Consider the following 19,698-nt stretch of genomic DNA (forward strand, 5'->3'; position numbering starts at 1 on the left):
AGTTCATCTTGGGTGGGTTTGGGGGGTGGGGGAGTCTGAGAATGAACACTTCTAGCAAGTTCCTTTGTGATGCTAATGCAGGTGGTCTGGAAACCACTTTAAGAACCAAGGCCTCAGGGACGCCTGGGTGGCTCAGTGGTTTAGTGCCTGCCTTCAGCCCGGGGCATGATCCTGGGGTCCTGGGATTGAGTCCCACATCGGGCTCCCTGCATGGAGCCTGCTTCTCCCTCTGCCTGTGTCTCTGCCTCTCTCTCTCTCTGTCTCTGTCTCTCATGAATAAATAAATAAAATCTTTAAAAAAAAAAAAAAGAACCAAGGCTTCAGTCCATTCTTCTGCTTAAAAATCTTGAGGGGCTGTGCCCTGCCCATCGTGTTAGGTACACAAATGTATCAGCTCGGCATTCAAGACCTCCCAGGTGAAGCCTGGCCTACCTCCTGCTCCATCACCCTACGCCTGTGCTCCAGCCCAACCTACCTCCTGTGGCCAGAGTGTACACCGATTCTGTGTTCCTGACTCCCCCCCACGCCTCGCTGTCTAGTTACTGATGTCCTCACTCTTCAGAAGGCTCCCAGAATGCCCCCTCTGCCCAGAAGGCATCCATAACTCAACTTCATTAGAATGTTTTCGTCTGCGATCTTCTTACACACAAGCCTGCCTTGCATTAGAGTTCATAGCAAGGACACAGCTCTCTGCCACTAGATTATAAGGGGCGGTGGTTAAGAAGATGCACTTGGGGTCAGCAAGGCCTGGGTCCAAGTTCTGTCCCCACTTGTCAGCTGTGTGAGAGACGACGCTACTTAACCATGAGTCTGACTGTGAGATAACAACAGCATCTCCTTCAAGGGAGACTGGTGGGGATTAAATGAGATCATCCGTGCCAAGTGCTAAAGAGCAGTCCCGGCAGATAAGGCTCAGGAGATGACAAGCAGTTTTCTGGGTTTATAAGAACATTACCACATTTCTTTGACCCTCCTTCCAGGTGGTCAGGTCTGCGTCTCTTCCTCTTGAATCTCAGCACTGCGACGGCTCCATGGATCCAACAAAATGCAAAGTAACTTAGTGACCCAGATTCCATTGCAGATTCTGTGTCCTGTCTCTTAGGATGTTCGCTGATGGACCCCAGCCACTTTGTGACAGGGGAGCCCAAGCGGGAGAAGAGGAGCCCAAGCCCCGGGCTGCAGGGAGCCCTCTTGGAAGCCGGTCCTCCAGCACCCTCACTACCCACCACTGCCACATGCGGTGCAGATCGTCAGCTGTCCCCACCAAGCCTAAACTACAGATTTGTGAGCGAAATAAATGACATCGTTTAAAGCCTTAAGTCTTAGAGTGGGTTTGTAGCATAGCAACAGGTGACAAAGCAGGCACCTATTATTACCTTTGCGTCCTTTCTCCTCTCTAGAGGAGAGGATCGTAGGTAAGCATCATCACAAGACTCAAACTTTTCTACAAGGAATAAACTCCCAGGGGATCCCTTTTTGTGAGGAAACACAGAACTTCCTGGGAAAGGATTCATTTTAAAGCAAAACACAACCTCAGTTTTCATTGTGCCTAACCTTGGCAGAACCCTGCAGAATCGACAATAAATAGGATATATGTAAGTAATAAATGGGGCTTTAAAAAAAAAAAAAAAAAAGCTCTTTAAAGTCAGTAGTACAAATAGCTGTACTGCTTTTTAATCTCAAATAGCCCAATAATGCTACACAGGAGAAACTAACCCCCACTTTGAAAAAGCAAGACATACAGGAGGCCACCGTCTGCACGCATCTAAGGAAGGAGCTAGAGACAAAGCACAGCAGGAAGCACCCAAAAAGAAGCAACTTTGGGTGAGAGCTGCGCACAACCTAAGGACACACAGTAGGTAAGGAGCAAACTAGAGAAGCGTGGTTACTTTCCTTTCCTAAATACATTAAAATGTTAATATTTTGTTTAGTTATTAGTATTATTACGTTGACTCCAATTTTTTTTTTTTTTACACGGTCTTCCACGGTGAGTCTGGGAAGCACACCAGTCACGGGACCCGCGCTTAGTGCCCAGTACTTGTGCTCTGCTGCATTTATCACAAATGGGACGTGTTAGTCCTGATTTAGCCTCCTTTCCGAGGCAGGAGGTCCCACGAGCGCAGGGACGGTCTAGATCCTGCTGTCTCCCGAGCGCCCAGCACCTGCCAGGACAGAACGTGCTCAATAAATACCTGCCGGTGAGATGCTGGAGGACTAGCGCGGAGAAGGCCACCGGGAGAACCGCGGCCGATGCTCAATTACTCCAGTGTGAATTCTCAGGGGGCACAAACACAACATCCTTTAAAAATAACAAGGGTTTATTCCCTGGCACTGAAATTGCTTTAGAAATTACTGGTTGCTGTCACGAGTTAGAAAAATACTGTGCTCTTCTCCCGGAGGAGTTATTTTTATTCACAACCTCCTCTCCCGTCTACTCAGGCCTCGTAATACCCCCCAGGAGGGTACCACCTCGCGCCTAGAGCCCTCGCGCAGGATTCAGAGTTCCACGGAACCTGTACTTTAATAAATGTCAACTGTAATTGCCTCCTCAGATCCCTTCTCTCCCTGTTTCTGTCAATCTGCTTTCAAAAGCGGTTAACATAATCTCCCTTAAACACTGTTTTTGTCATATCCTTTCCTACCCGAGCCCACGGTGAATTTCAATCCTCCACTGTTTGAAATTTAAACTCATTAAGAATTTAACATATTAACGATTCCCATTAAAGGATTCTGAGGTCCTCCCGTTAATTGTGCTACCCATCATCCCTCCAGACCAAACTCCCATCTTATCATTATCCCTCACAGGGGCACAGAAATGCACGGAAGCCCTGATGCAGCCAAGCAGAGAGGATGGAAGGTTTCTTCTCCAGACACCAGTGAGGGCTCGTTATTGTGTCAGGACGCTACGAGAGGAAGTCCAACGACTTTCCAGAGTGTGCGTGAAGGACTTCTCTCCAGTCGCTCATCGAGGGAAAATCACTGTCAACTCCAAATTAATTTCTAGGGATTACTTAGACGCTTGTCTAAAATGATCTCTTTAAAAACTATTTGATTCTGTTGATGTAGCCTTTGTGAGAGGGAACCTGAACTCTCTCACAAAGTCAATGATCCATCTGCATTTTAGCATGCTGATTACTGAGAATATCGAACTCCTTACTGGCAGCGAATCCATTATTATCCTGACTATACAACCCACCCTCACAAATTCCCTGTAACTCTAACTGGAAAAAAAAAAAAAAAAAGAATTGAAGGATTACATAATTCAAGGAAATCAATACAACAAACAGCCTTTCAAGAAAACCACTCCATTTCTATTTAATGACTCAACTTACCACCTGCCATTTTTTAAGATGCAAATGAAAAGAGAAAAGGTGATCCAGGATCAAAAATGATTAAGAAATTTTTTTTTTTTAATGATTAAGAAATTAAATAAAAATGTGAGTACAAAAGGCAGAGTTAATGATGACTACAAAGGGAAGGATAAGGAAATGGCAGTTCCTTGACTATTGATTGGATCCTTGTCCATTTTATGAGTCTTTACCTTCCTGCAGTAAATTCGGATCGTTCAGCACGCAAATGTCCCAACGTGTTCTCATGCAGAAGATGAGAGGATCCTCATTACAGAAAAACGCCAACTTTTTTGCACTTGGTATGATAATTAGAGGAACCGTTTAAGAACCCCATGGATGCTCTTGGGCGTCATCCTAGCTGCCATTCAGGCCCTCCGAGTCCTGCAGGATGCGCTTGTTTGTCGTCACCTGGAGCCGATGGACCAGGAGCGAAGCGCAGATGGAGGGGTGAAGGGTGGCGACCGCCCAATGACTCGTGCGCGGCTTCGGTGGCCCAGCAGGTGACAGGTGCGTGGGGAAGGCCCTGGGCACCCACCGCGTCTAAGGCAGAGCCCCCACCGACGCCTCGAGCTTCCACTGTCAAGGGCAGGGGCCCCGCGGGAGGCGGCCACGCCCGGGGTCAGGGCAGCGCGGGGACCCGCGGGGACACAGCTTGCAGTGCCAGGCCCTGGTCGCGTCCTGCTCCCACAGGGGCCTGCAGTCCTGAGCGTCCCCCCAGAAGCGGCCCTGCGGCCCCCGGGGAGCCAGGAGGTTGACCAAGATGCCCGTCTGGGTCCCGGAGGACGGAGCCACCTCCTTCCAGCCCCCCGCGACTGCGAGCAGGTGGCCGTGCCGCCGAGCCAGAGCCTGTACACGGCCCAGAACACGACGTCAGCGAGGAGAAGGCGCAGGCCGCAGGCTGGAGCTCGGGCTGGCGGCGCCCAGGCCTGTGCTGCACCGGCGGGGCCACGCGCCTAGGAAGCCACTTTCACAACGGACACATATGATCTGACCCCCAGCACACCCTCGAAGCTTCCCGAATTGTGAAGCCCTGCTGGGGGTGGAGCGGTTCTGCTTTAGGGCAGCACCTGACACACCACCGCTCCCCGTCCAAGGTGCCCTCACAGGCAAGCACTCAGGACCGCGGCAGCCCCGCACCCCCCGCACCCTCCTGCAGCCGAGCTGGCGAGGACGTAACAGATGGGCCTTGGCTTCCAACAGGCCGCCCCCAGCCTGGGGAGAGCTCGGCCCTGGGCAGGAAGAGGCACCAGCACTCTCTGAGGTAGGAAGACCGCCACCACTGATCTTAGGACACAGAGGATGGCCTGTAACCCTCAAAGCATGAAGAGAAGGGGAAGGTTTAAGGGGAAGATCTTTCTACTAAGATTGAGGTTCGACTGGAAACAATTTTTTCAAGAACCCTCTATGTACCGGCCCCCGGTTAGGTGCTGTAGCCTGTCACCCCTTTTAATTCTTCCAATTTGGAGCCAAGTCCGTGACCACACGCCGAGACCAGAGAGATGTGATATCAAAGCACCCACCCAGCCCCATTTACCTGGAAATTTAAAAGCTGATTTAAAGGCCAAACGGCTGTCATACCCAGACATCAGCACACAGACAGTCCTTTCCCCCTAACCTGGGGAGTCTCAACTTCTCTACGCATAAAAGTTACCGCTCAGGCTTGAATATACAAAATCACGTCTTATGAATTATTTCAGAGCTTCCCCAGGGTTTAGTCTCTGCAATATTCTAACCATTAGAACCTAACACCTGTAGGAGCTCCCCCTCCCCTCACCTGCACGGCTGAGTGCCTAGTTGGTGCTTGATACCAAGAGTGAACTCGATCCATGGTTTGCTTTCCATGAAGGAGTTTCAAGAGAAGTGTTAAGGGCTTGTCACATCTAGCAGTTTATTTTAGCGGAGGGCAAGCGTGTGGACCCCAATGGTCCACTAAAGGCAGGTCAACAAGCACACATTCAAGCAGAACACATCCAGACCCTGTTGAAACAATTTTTTTTTTATCGTTCCTAGGTCACTTTCAGTACTACATGAAGCAATCCCCCGCTCCTCTATCCAATCCTATGTGAAAAAGTTAAAAAGGAATTTTATTTTAGAACAGATACACCTTTAGAAATATATAATAAATCTTAAAAAAAAAAAAGAAATCTATAATAAATCTTAAAGTCTGAAAGAAGAGGGCTTTTGACTATAAAATTCATTTAACGTGAAATTCTAAACCAAACTGGGACAGACTGGATGGGAAAAAGTGAAACTGAAGATAGGATCTTGCCTTTCACAAAATTTCACGTGGAGAACTTACCTTATCAATCTTATTTTAGGTGCACAGCACCTTAACTAAAAACCATCATCGGCTTGTCTTAACTGTCTGAAGAAAGATACTGTTCACCTGCTAAGTGACAAGAGTGATGAACAAGCACGTTTTCCATGCCTTCTTAAAGGGCAATAATTACAAGCATCTGAGATACTCACATTTCTTAGACAACCACGGTGACATCCTGCCTTCACTCTGGCTCTCCTGCAAACACTTCCGTCTGCCTTGTAGCTAGGGTGACCTTTGCAATTTTTTTCCCCTGACAATGATGATCAATTTTAAAGATGGACATTAAATATTTACATTTAATAAATTAAAATTTTAAAGCAGAAAAAAAAAAAAACCCTAAACGCAATATAACTGGGCTCTTAGGATGATCTTTTAGAAAATCGTATCACATCACTGGCATTCTCAAGCTTAAACACTTCAACGGCTGCCCTGATAGAAGACGAAATCCAACCTTCTCATGGCCTTCACCCTCAAGCATGGTCGGGCCTCTGCCTGGCTCTGCATCTGATCCTGTGCCATTTGCTCGGTCAGTCTCTGATTTCCTGCAGGTCCTATAAATGGTCAAGCTCCTTCCTCTCTTAGGGCCTTTGAATGTGCCGCTCCCTTTGTAAGAACACTCTTCTTCCAACTAGATTCACACGTCTCAGGGCTGGGGGCGGGCGAGGGGTGGGCGGGGCGGGGGAGTGTGTGTGTCACTTTCTCCGAAGAGAACTTTCCCGACCCAATCTAAAGTAATCTCCCTTCTCATGGCATTCTTTCCTTTGGCAATCATAATTTGAACTTAGATGTTTTGGTTTATTGTTTTAATGTCACTCTCTCCCACTGGACTCAAAGAGAAAACTCACGCTCCCTGTTTCCCACTCCTGAAACCCGGGACGTCCTTTTGAATGAACGCACACATGGACTGCCTTCTCGAAGATCCTCACCAGGCTCAAATGTCATTTCAAATATGCAATACAGACTTTTCCTTTCTTATTTGTTCAAGACCCATTTACATTTTGACTCCAAAAACTGAAAGGTAGAAGCTAAAATCTCTTACGTTTCTCTCCAAAAGAATCACAACCAAAGAGAAGGCAGAGTTTTGAGTACCGCCTCGGATCCTTGTTTCTTCTTCTAATCAAGACAGAGTTAGTCACGAACATGGCAAATGAAATTCCCATGAGAACACGTGGCCTGTAGCTTAGCCACTGAGTGTTACAATGAGGTGGTTAAAAGGTTATCAGGATGCCTCAAAGGTGCACTCGGTATTCTCAGATCAAAGGAAGTCATTCTTAAAAGGAACTGTTAAGTGAACAGTCCCCCAAATTATGATAACCTTCAAACTGCACAAAACGTATTCCTGTTTTCATGCCATTTGTAACTCTGAATCTATCCCGAGCCCAGTGTAAAACAAGCAAGCTTTAATTTTCCTCACAAATGTCCTAATGATTCACAAATAATCATCAGCAAGAAGATGCTGCTTGAGTGAGTTCTGTTGCTAAATAATAGTGATAAACATTTTGCTTTCATAGCACTATCAACCTCCATTTCTTAATATATAAAAAAGCACTATTTCGCCTGGTGTTCCATTTTTTCTTTCCTTTCACTAACAGTTAAATGTTCATGAGGGAAAATAAAATTTCTCAGAAGAATGAAAATTGAGGTTTCCTATGTCTGTCTTACTGGGCAAAATATAACGCTATTTACAAATCATCAGCTATTTGTATTTTATGAAGAGTGATTTGCATTCAGAAACAACACACAGCGTCTGGTCAACTCCTCTTCCTGTTTCTCCAGACATGGAACAAAGGCGTTATCTCAGCGGACAGAAAAGGAAACAATTTATGTTTTCATGAATTCAGCTCTGCTCAGCAAATTAATTCATTCATTAATTAAAATGAACAAAAAAAGGGTATATTTTGGTCAATCAATTGCCCGAAATCATAGGAGAATTCTGAAATACAAAAGACTCCATGTTTTACTTAGCTGAAATCAGAATGCTCCTCTTTTATCATGATTTAGCAGACATGTCATAGGAGGAAAACCTCACAATACTCTGTAGCATAGCAGTGGCTGCTTTCAAAACCAGAGTGGAAGCATTATTCTGTTTAGTGACTTTAATTTATTTGAAGAGATTGCCTTTGTTCTTTTGAAGACTCAACCCTGAGCCATAGAACTATACAGGTTTTTTTAATATATGAAGCATTTAATTTCTATGTATAAAACTATAATAAATTTTAAATAAATGTGGTATGTTTTGAAATGTGTTTAATGGGCATTTTCAAATGTTTATTTTTGAGGGAAAATAAAAAAATAAAATATAAATAAAATTTAAAAAATCACTACCATAATAAAATGTATTTTTAATTCCAGTATAGTTAATACATAGTGTGTATTAGTTTCAGGTCTCCAATATGGTGATTCAACAATCCTACACATTACACAATATTATGATAAATGAATTTATCACTCATTTATCACACAACCTATTTCACTCATCCCTCCACCAACCTCTCCTCTAGTAACCATCAGTTTGGTCTCTATTTAAAAGTTTGTTCTTTGTCTTTTTTCTTTGTTCATGTATCTTTTAATTCCACATATGACTGAAATCACATATTTGTTTTTCTCTGATTGACTTATTTCACTTAGCAGTATATCTTCTAGATTCATTCATTGTTGCAAATGGCAGGATTTCATTCTTTTTTCTAATATTCCATCGTGTGTGTGTATACATACACATATGTACATAAATATATGCACACATCACTTCTTTATCCATTCATCTAACAATGGGCATTTGGGCTGCTTCCATAACTTGGCTATTATAAATTATGCTGCAATAAACATACAGGTTGCATATATCTTTTCAAACTAGTGTTTGTGTATTCTTTGGGTAAATACCCAATAATGGAATTACTGGATCAAAGGGTAGCTCTATTTTTAACTTTTTAAGGAACTTCCATACTGTTTTCCACAGTGGCTGCACCAGTTTGCATTCCCCCAATACTGGATGAGGGTTCCTTTTTCTCCACATCTTCAACACTTGTTGTTTCTTGTGTCTTTGAGTTTAGCCATTCTTACAAGTGTAGGTGATAGCTAACTGTGGTTTTGAATTGTATTTCCCTGATGATTAGTGATGTTGAGCATTTTTTCATAAGTTTGTTTACCATCTGGGTGTCTTCATTGTAGAAATGTCTGTTCCTGTCTTCTGTCAATTTTTAATTAGTTTTTTTTTTTTTTTTTTGGTGTTGAGTTGTATAAGTTCCTTATGTATTTTGGATACTCTTTGTTGGATAAGTCATTTAAAATATCTTCTCCCACTCTATTGATTGTCTTTCAGTCTTGTTCATTGTTTCCTTTGCTGTGCAGAAGCTTTGTATTTTGATGTAGTCCTAATAGTTTATTTTTGCTTTTGTTACCCTTGCCTCAGGAGACCTATCTAGAAAGATGTTGCTATGGCCAATGTCAGAGAAATTAATTACTGCCTATACTCTGTTCTGGGATTTTCATGATTTCAGGCCTCACATTTAGATCTTTAGTCCACTTTGAGTTTATTTCTGTGTATGGTATGAGGGAGTTGTCTGGTTTCATTCTTTTGTATACAGCTGTCCAGCTTTCCCAACACCATTCATTGAAGAAACTTTTTTCTCATTGCATATTATTGCCTCCTTTGTTGAAGATTAATTGACCACAGAATTGTAGGCTTATTTCTAGGTTTTCTATTCTGTTCCATTGATCTATGTGTCTATTTTTGTGCCACTATTACTATTTTGGGTTTAACTTTATTTTTTTAGTAGTCTCTACACCCAATGTGAGCTTAAACTCACAACCCCGAGCTCAAGAGTCACCTGCTCTTCCAACTGAGCCAGCCAGGTCCCCCGGTACCATAACACTGGTTTTATTACTACAGCTTTATAGTATATACTGAAATCTGGGATTGTGATACCACCAAGTTTAGTTCTTTTTTTAAGAATGCTTTGGCAAAAAAAAAAAAAAAAAGTAGAATGCTTTGGCTATTCAGGGTCTTCTGTGGTTTCACAGAAATTTTAGTTATTATTTCTTCTAGTTCTGTGACAAATGCTATTAGTATTTTGATAGGGACTGCACTGAATATGTATATTGTTTTAGGTAGTAAGGACATTTTAACAATATTTGTTCTTCCAATTCATGAGCATGAAAGTTCTTTCCATTTCTTTGTGTTGTCTTTAATTTCTTTCATCAAGATTTTACAGTTTTCACACTACAAATCTTTCATCTCCTGGGTTAAATTTATTCTTAGGTATTTTATTATTTTTAGTGCAATTGTAAATAGGATAGTTTTCTTAATTTCTCTGCCAACTCATTATTAGTGTATAGAAATGCAACAGATTTCTGTATATTGATCTTGTATTCTGACCTTAACTGAATTCATTTATTACTTCTAATAGTTTCTCAGTAGAGTCTTTAGGGTTTTCTACATATAGTAACATACCATCTGCAAATAGGGACAGTTTTACTTCTTATCAATTTGGATACTTTTATTTATTTTTCTTGTCTGATTGCTATGGCTAGGACTTCTCTGTTGAGTAAAAGTGATAAGAGTAGACATCTTTGTCTTATTCATGATCTTAGGGGAAAAGCTCTTAATTTTTTTTTACCATTGGGTATGATGTTAGCTGTCAGTTTTTCATATAGAGTATGTTGAGGTATGTTCCCTGTAAACCTACTTTGTTGAAATTTTTTTTATCATGAATGGATGTTGTACTTATAATGAAATGTATTTGAGCAGCATTTTCTTGACCAATGTCACTTTATAGAAGTGGTTCCCAAATGGGGGCAACTGTGGACCCCAAGGGAAGACCCGTTTGGCTGTCATACCTGCAGAGGTACTACTAGCATCTAATAAACAGATAGACCAGGGCTTCGGCAAAGCATATCACAATGTACAACATAGCCCTCTTCTCACAATAACCACAACAAATACCAGTCCCAAGTATCAATAGTGCTGAAGTGAGATAACCTGCTTCAAAGCAAAAACCATTCAAAGCATTGTTTTAAATTGAGTTTTGAACCCAATGAACTGTTTATGTTTTTTAAAAAGGAAGATCATTCTAGACAAAATCTGAACAGAAGTAGTCACAATCTGAGAAAACTAAAGCATGGCCCCAAATGACATGACTTGGAACAATTTTAAACATATAAAAGGGGGACGCCTGGGTGGCTCAGCGGTTGAGCATCTGCCTGTCACTCACAGCATGATCCCAGAGTCCCAGAATTGAGTCCCACATTGGGCTCCCTGTATGGAGCCTGCTTCTCTCTCTGCCTATGTCTCTGCCTCTCTCTGTGTCTCTCAAGAATAAATAAGTAAAATCTTAAAATATATATATATATAAAAGGTATATACAAAAAAAATAAAATAAAAGGTATATACAACGTTGTAAGTGGACAGAATTTTGGCATAATTGTCTCCACTTATATTCATTTTGAACTTTCATTTTTAGACCTAGTACACAGTAGGTATTCACCAAATATTTGAGGCAAAGAGGAAAGGAAAGATCTATCTTCTTGTACCATACCCCAGGATATTTTATAACATTAAACCAAATTAATGGACTACATTATGTTATTAGGTGTCCTCCAAAGTCCTCCCTTCCTCCATATTACTGAAAGGAAGCCAGCCAGCCAGAATAATTACCCAGTCTCCAACTCTACTGGGTGTGTACACAAAAGTTCTCCCTGACACACATGATGTTGCTTTTCTTCATTCCCTCTCTTGCTCCCTTTACCATAGGTTTAGGATGCAGACATGGCACTGACACAGTTTCAACCATGCCAAAGAGTCTAATACCCTAAGGAGAGCCATAAGATAGATATAATTTGGGCTACTGAATGACCTACTTGGCTTAGAACTACTTCTCCAGCACAGATTGCTCACTTCCAGAAGGGTACATGAGAAATAAACTTCGTATTTAACCTATCATACTTTGCGCCTCTTTGTTTCAGTCACTTATACAAGGCAATTCTATAATCTGATATCCCCTATGACACAAATACTATAAATGCATTCTGTCTGAAAAATTGTTAAACTGGTAATTTAAAGAAGTTTCAGTGCAAATAATACTTGAAAATCTGTGTTTTACAGTAACTATAGGTTATGAGGAAGAAATGCCATGTCAATAATACTGTTAATTCTCATTTATCAATCTAAAAGGAAAAAGAAGGCATACAAGAAATCTGGATCTGATTGCCCAAGGAATTCATAGTTTCAGTGATGTAATATTTATGTAAACTCACACTAATGACAGCCAGCTGGACCCTGTAAAATGTAGGCTGAAACACAATTTTGACCCTAAAATTCCGTAATTATAGCATTTTCATCTTCTTGTCCTTGTTTCCCTTTGATTAAGGCACTGATAAAAATTCTAGAAGCAAGAAGGAAAAGAAGTGAAAGCCAGAAGATTCCACAAACTAAACAGTATCAAATAGATGATCTCTTAACAGGTTATATATTCAAATTCTGAATATGCAATTAAATTTAATTCAAACGGCTCTGTATCTCTCATGGTTTTCAGAAAATGTAGCTGCTTCTCCTAGAGCACATTCTCAATTAAACTTCAGTTTTTTCTTCCAAACTTCATTTGGCATATCTGTTTAGTCAAAGATTTATTCCTAATTTTTGTGGATGAGGGGCAATCACTGATAAAATATCTCTTATGCAATTAAAATATATTTCAGTTAAGCAGTTCATATTTTACAATAATGCTACACTTATTAAAATATAATCTCCCCAACAAAAATTAATCTCCTGAATATTATATGTTATAAAGTCAAGGACTTCTACTGGGAAATATTTTTACCTTAAACACGAAAGTAATAAAAGTACCAAGATACCTATTATAATTTCATAACATCTTCCCCTCCAAATCATATTTATGAATTGTTCTGATAAGTTTATTGCCATTAATCCAATAATCTACGTAATTGTTTGTGATAACTTGAAAATCAAAAAAACCCAAGGGCCACCTGGGTGGCTTAGTCAGTTAAGCATCTGGCTCTTGATTCTGGCTCAGGTCACGATGTCAGTGTCATGAGATCAATCCCCGCACTGGGTTCCACACTGAGTGTCGAGCCTGCTTTGGATTTTCGCCCTCCCTTCTGCCCAATACGCCACCCCCTGCTGCCACTCACACTCTTAAAAAAAAAAAAAAAAAAAAAAAAAAAAACACATCAGGGTAGCATGATTTAAAAGTAAAGCTTGGTCTAAAATATCTTTTTAAAGATTCTAAAATTCTAAAGGATTTGAATACCTCATAACACAATCATTTCTAAATTTTCATATAGTTCATGGTATAAATTAGCTATATTTTTAAAGGAGTCACAATTTATATATTAATTTTAAAAATATTTCCTACATTCAGAGAAATATTACTTTTGACATTTTTTTTAAAACAAGATGTATTTCTCTCCCAATTGAATAGCAATATACTGATTGCTGATTGAGCAGATTTTGAATTTTAATTCAGGAATATCTTTATCGCATTATATGAAATAAAAATAAAAGTTTCACATTCTCTCTCCTTCCCATTTTTTTTAGCCAGCCACTAATTTATATCCCATTAGTAAAGCAAAAGGCAATTAAACGACACATCTGAACCCAAGTAAATAATACCCTAGTTTCAGTAGTTCCAGTGAATGCACTCAAGGGAACAGTGAGTGACCACAGTGAGTCTACGATGGCTATGACAAATATAGGAAAATGGTATCATCTACTCTTAAAATTATCTAAACAAATCAATCACAATTCTCAAAATTTTAAAAATGACAAAAAGCTTTAAGAATCTCCAAACATACCAAGTTCATGGATGCTACATTTTCTACCGGAGATGAAGTCACCATCTCCCTGGGCTTCCTTTTTGTTTGTCTAGATTTTAATCTATAAACAAAGTAGGCTGGTGTCAGCCAGTGCTTCTCCACAGGCCAGTCCCCTAGAAGGTGATTTGGAAATAGGCAGAGCACTTTGTTTTCATGGTGACTGGCACGTAGGGCAGGGCGAGGGGTGTGCCAACATCCAGGAACTGTCTCAAGTATCCCTCAACTTTCAAATGTCCCTCTATTCATTCCTTTCATAGAACCTTCTCGGTATGACCACTTGAGCTAAAGAGCAACTCCTTTTACACATAAACAAGTTGTTTTAATTTAGTTTTAACAAACATTAATTTTCCAGGGCCTCAACTTCCATGTAAATGTGCACTTTTGTTTGGAACTTTACCAAGATTCATTCACCATCTCAGGGGAAAAAAAAAAAAATCACCTCATGCATGGCAAATTCCCTCAACTGTATCGGACTCCCGATAAGCACGCCTGGATCAGGAATCTTTTGCAATGACTGCACTCATGGCAATGCTACCAATAGGTGCAAACCGCCACTTACTTCTTTATCATGTCTTCCACTAGACATGTGTGAGCATTTGTACACTGAAATGCGTATTTTGTTATAAATTATTTCCTGTTATCACAATCAGGGCAATGTACTGGATATTTTTAACATAACCTACTTACATATACAGTTATCTATACACTTCATTGCGGAATAATTAAATAGTAATGCAAAACATTTTATAAAAGAAACCAACCCCCTCCCCAAAACCCCCACTAAATTTGGAGGGATGCAAACCACTGACCTAGATTATGTAGTAAGGCTCCTTGCAACTCCAACATTTCTTGATTCTACGGAAAAACTTTCATTTTGGCAAGCCCTGATCATTACCAAACCTTTAACTCTACTCTTATATTTGAAAGCATAACGATTAAGTTAAAAAGAGAAATAGGGACGCCTAGGTAGCTCAGCGGTTGAGCATCTGCCTTTGACCCAGGGCGTGATCCTGGGGTCCCAGGATCAAGTCCCGCATTGGGCTCCCTGCATGGAGCCTGCTTCTCCCTCTGCCTCTCTCTCTCTGGGTCTCCCATGAATAAATAAATAAAATCTTTAAAAAAAGAGAGCGAGAGAGAAATAATACGGTTGCTCAGGTGATACGTAAAAACACAGACTCTGCTAAACTTTCAAACATTTGCACAAGTGGTGGGAGATGTCACAGTAGCTGATGCCTTTTTCAGGTTAATAGAGAGAGACAGAAAAATACCAGAGGTAGAACTGGAGCCTCCACATCCATTTGGTCTCAAAAGTCTACACTATTGGGCTCACAGGTGACCCTGTCCCTCCTTTGGGCTGAGTGCAATTTTGTCTGTGATATACTGTCTTAGCAATTCTCCCACAAAGTTCATTTGTCAAGAAAATATACGCTGGCAAGCAATGCAAATGCTTCAAGTGTGGAATGAGGTGAATACCTCTCACAACCAAACCTCCTGCACAAGTCTACTTGGCAAAGCTTGTCATTCAGAAAGCACCACCTTCAACTCATTATTGGCAGCTGGTATAACTCTACTCCTATTTTTCTGAGGCAATCACTCTCTGTCATCAGACTGAGGAGTAATTATCCCCACGGTACCAATTTCCAGCCTGTGAAAATTAACTGTAGCCACCCCTTCCCTACACAACTGGATTCTCAGCACACCCACCTTCTTCATTATGTCTGACCATCCACCGTTGTTATTATACCTCTTTCCCCCACTCTATTAGCTCCCATATGAGGCAAAAATTCAGCATCTATAGATGTTCATATATTAGACGACCTCCTAAGACAAAGTTTGAGGACCCCCCACCTTGGGGGGAGAGAGGGGGTGTTCAGGAAACAAGCCCGTACTTCATAGATAATAAATATAGCCATCCTGGCCAAATGACCAAGATTACATACAAAGTATTTACTATAAAAGAAAAAAAACAGAAACACTTAGGTTTGGCTAATATACCAAAACAAGTACAAGACTAACAACCACCAATGATAAAACTGTGCATTAAGAAAACTTAATGTTATTTTTAAAGCAATAAAAAGCTTAGATATTTAAATAATGTATAGAATACTTCACAAGCTGTGAAAATTTCAAAATTTCTAGAAGATCGGATGAAAACATAATACAACAATGGGAAGGTATATGTAGTTTTTAAAAGATAGACATGTTAGTTTTTAACTCTTCAGAGTTTCAGAAAATAAGAAGTCATTTATAATTTACACAGGAAGGAAAAGCTCTATTATCAGCAACATCTTTTATAAATGACTCTCTTAATTTTTCCTCCCTGACCTCACAGGCACATATGATACCAAACTTCCAATTTTCTAAAAACTTATAACCAAATAACCACATGAAACAAAACAGCTTAAGTCTCAAGTTTCTCATGCTATACACTTTAGTCTCAATCCCCATCATTAGACTGACCATCTGACTTCAGTGTTTGGGGTTTATAAAGATTATGGGTTGGCATTTGGGGTGAGGGGTACATTTTAATCAGATGTAACATCTTAAATATACACGGTTCAAAAATTAAGAAAAGCAGCTTTGCCATTGGCCCCGAAGAAAGAAAATGATACAGCAACGGGGCTTGGCCCCAGAAGCTTCTTACCCGCAGGGCCTCGATGACCAGGTCTCTGGCCTCCAGCTCCCCTTCCATCACGCTGAGGAGCATCCGGAGCTCTGATTTACTGAGGGTGTCCACATCAAACTCTTTTTTCTGTAACACAAATATTGAAGAAGCAATCACAAAGCTCTTCATAAGACAATACACACATCTTCAGGTATGCAATGGATCATTTTTATCTCAGTGGCTCAGCAAATCCCAGCAGCGCAGGGGCCCTATTCAGCAGCAGACAATCTATGCCCAGACCTTCTAGGAGGGGGTAGAAACCAGAAGGCCTAAATCCCAAATCTCTTCACTAAGGAGATCTATTTTCTCCAGCCTGCCTGCCCACCTGGATTCAGAATCTGTTCAAATTGGAGCAGAAATTTTAAAGTCTCTGGAGTTTCTATCAAAACAGGCCTAGTGTAAGTTCAGGAAAAGTTGCAGGGGTAGCAAAGAAAGCACGAGAATGTATTCCTAGAAGGGCCCCAACCAACATAGAGGCTCCTGGGAGGTTATTAGAAATTCCAGGACATCCAATAATAACAGGTCATGTTTATAGAAGGCTCTGCAGCAGAGGTAACCAGCTGGCAGCCTTCAGCCAAATCTGGCCTACAGATGTGTGTAACTTGGGCAACAAAGTGTTTTGTTTTTTCACTCAGCCAGCATTTAAAAAAACAAAATTTTGTAAACCCTGAAGATGTCACCAAAAAATCCAGATCTCTGGTTTCTCTTCAAAATTCAGGTGACCAGTTAGCCCCGGATTCACATTCCCACAGAGTAATAATCTGCAGAAGCAGGTAGGGGCAGTCCCTTTAGAAGGAGCATGCTCTTCACTTGGCTGCCCTGCCCTCCCCACCACACACACACACACACACACACACACACACACACAGGCATGTGTACTTTCAAGAGGTCTGGCCCCCCGCTCGCATTTAGTCAACTGGGTCCGTGCTCAGGCGAGTCTGGAACCTGCCATGTGGTGATCAAACGCTTGCTTGGGCAATGCCTCTGTAGCTCCTTCCCGTTCCAAAGGGAAGCCAAGTAGAGCAAGCGAGACTTCCAGAGACTCAATTACACCTCGAGGTATTAGCACCGTGGCCCAGGGATCGCAATCCTCATCCATCACTCTTCCAGCCCTGCTGTCTCCTCTCCACTCCTGCTCTGGTAACTGCTTCCAGTTTCACCTCTTCAAATCCCAGATATACCACGGATGCCCAAAACTATTGTCTCCAACTTTGCCCCCTTCTTTCCTGACAAGCTTTATGAGCAGGTCTTTTGGCAGCCAAATTAGAGAAGATCAACTAGAGCCCTCACAGCTCAGCTTGGGGTGAATCCACAGCCCGGGCTCCCTTTACACGCACCATCCAGAGAGCCCTTCTGGGCAGAGACTCCTTGGATAAACCCACTCCCATCGGAGGGAGAGGGACACGTTCACCCCCAAATGCCTCAGAACGCCCAACCCTCAGAAGCCATTCCTCGGGCCATTCTGGAACATCATTTCACATTTGCATGGCACCCAAGGGTTTCCAAAGTATTCTCAAAGAACCAAATCTAATATGTAAGGTATTATCGCCCATCTTCGGTTAAGAGAGCTGCAACCCAGAGAAGTTGGATGACACAGCCACGTCGTTCCACCAGGAAACGACAAAACGACAACCAAGTGCTATGACTTGTCTGCACACTTTACAAGCACAGGGACTGCATTCTAGAGATGGAAAATGGTGCCATTCTATCAATCAGCCAATAAGAACTCGTTTAGCACCCAGATACCTGACTGTATATTATCCTCGTGATGACACGTAAGCAAACACTGGCAAACCCATAAATGATTCCAGGGCCTTTCAAACAGGCATAACCAGAACTGGCTATTTCTCAGTTTCAAAGAAACCTTCTAGGAGGAGATAACAGCACAAAGGGGAAAGAGACCAGAGCTGGCAGGTTCTCCACAGATTTTAAAAGGGCCCTCCTCTTAAAATTGTTGCATTTTCCACACTCATTAGAGCAGTTATTTGGAAAGGCAGGGGCTCAGGATGGAGAAAGAGAAAAGAAAAACCTACAGCCAAACCTAAAGGATGGGTCATTTCTAGGATGCCCTTGCTCAGAAAGTTAAGAGATCTTCCCTGTTGGGGCGCCCACGTGGCTCAGCTGGTTGAGTGCGAGCTCTTGGTTTCATTTCAGGTCATGATCTCAGGGTCATGAGACTGAGCCCAACGTTGGGCTGCACGCTCAGTGTGGAGTCTGCTTGAGGATTCTCTCCCTCTGCCCCTCCCCCCCGGAATAAATAAATAAATCTTTAAGAAAAAAAAAAAGAGATTCCTTGTGAATTGCAAAATCTAATATACTAGGGCTCAAATTCTGCTCCCACTACATAATGCTGTCACACAGGGTCTTATGACCCCAATCGTTCTCAAAGGTGGGCGGGCAGAAGCACCATGGGGAGACCTTGTTAACAGACTGGGGGAGGCGAGGGGGCACCTCTGGGGTTCCTGATACAAGTTTGGGGTGGAGCCTTGAATCTGCCTTTGTAAAGAGCTCCTGTTGCTGCTGCTGGTCCAGGATTACCCTGGGAGAGGCATTTCCTGGATCTTATCTGATCTGAACCTAATGTTTCACCCGCAAAGTTCTTACACATGAAGGAAGTAAGTGCTAAATAAAAGTGGTGATTGTTATTTGCACGAGAGCACCCAGGTGTTTTATGTAGGGAGGAGTGAGCTATTGGCTATAAGCCTATTTCTTTGAAAATCTACCAGCCTCAGTCCAATAAAAACTCAGTTTATTGACAATGATGAAAGACAGACTCTTTTATCCTGCTTCTTCCCACTGAGATGGGAGAGTAAGCTGCAATTCTTATGTGCTTTGGAGGGTAATGTTTTATTAATGCTGCTGCTGGTTGTTCTAAAGATTTTAATTAATTGTATATTATATTGTCCTTGTTTCCCCGAAGCTTCATAAGCAAGGCACTCTATTTTAAATACTAATAAATTATGAAAGACATTGCCAAGATTCTGATTCATATTAGAGTCAAGAGTGCTTGCTCTGGTTCCATCATCATCAACATTACATGTGAACTGCAACCAACACTTCTGTTTTTTAATATACCGCCATCAATAAAAAGGGAAATTCATTAAAATAAAAAAGTTATAAAGGTTCTTGCTAAACCACTGATTAGGTCACACAGAAAGGTAAAAAAAAAAAAAAAAAAAAAAATGTTTCCCATAACAGTGTATTAAGTGATGCACTATTCTATTTATTTTTATTTATTTTTTATTTTTAAGGATTTTATTTATTTATTTATTAATGAGAGACAGAGAGAGAGAGAGACTGAGACACAGGCAGAGGGAGAAGCAGGCTCCATGCAGGGAGCCTAACGTGGGACTTGATCCCAGGTCTCCAGATCACACCCTGGACTGAAGGCAGGCGCTAAACCGCTGAGCCACCCAGGGATCCCCCAACACTATTTTAAATATAGGGTTTGCCTGCCTGCCGCTCCTTCCCCTAGGCTTCTCATCCCTGGGTCCTCACTAAAAACACTACCACTTCCTGGCCTTCAAGAATAA

The 19,698-nt window shown here is 41.6% G+C and overlaps 1 protein-coding gene across 1 annotated transcript in view; it reads right to left on the bottom strand.

Annotated features, from left to right (window-relative positions):
* Nucleotides 1-19,698, bottom strand: part of LOC112670850 (cortactin-binding protein 2-like) — a 78,442-nt gene that overhangs the window by 50,313 nt on the left and 8,431 nt on the right. Inside the window, exon 2 of the mRNA XM_049093440.1 lies at nt 16,145-16,252. Coding sequence (XP_048949397.1) covers nt 16,145-16,252 — 108 coding nt within the window. The remainder of the gene's footprint in view (nt 1-16,144; nt 16,253-19,698) is intronic.

Source organism: Canis lupus, chromosome 14 (assembly GCF_003254725.2).
Source record: "Canis lupus dingo isolate Sandy chromosome 14, ASM325472v2, whole genome shotgun sequence".
Classification (NCBI taxonomy): Eukaryota; Metazoa; Chordata; class Mammalia; order Carnivora; family Canidae; genus Canis; species Canis lupus.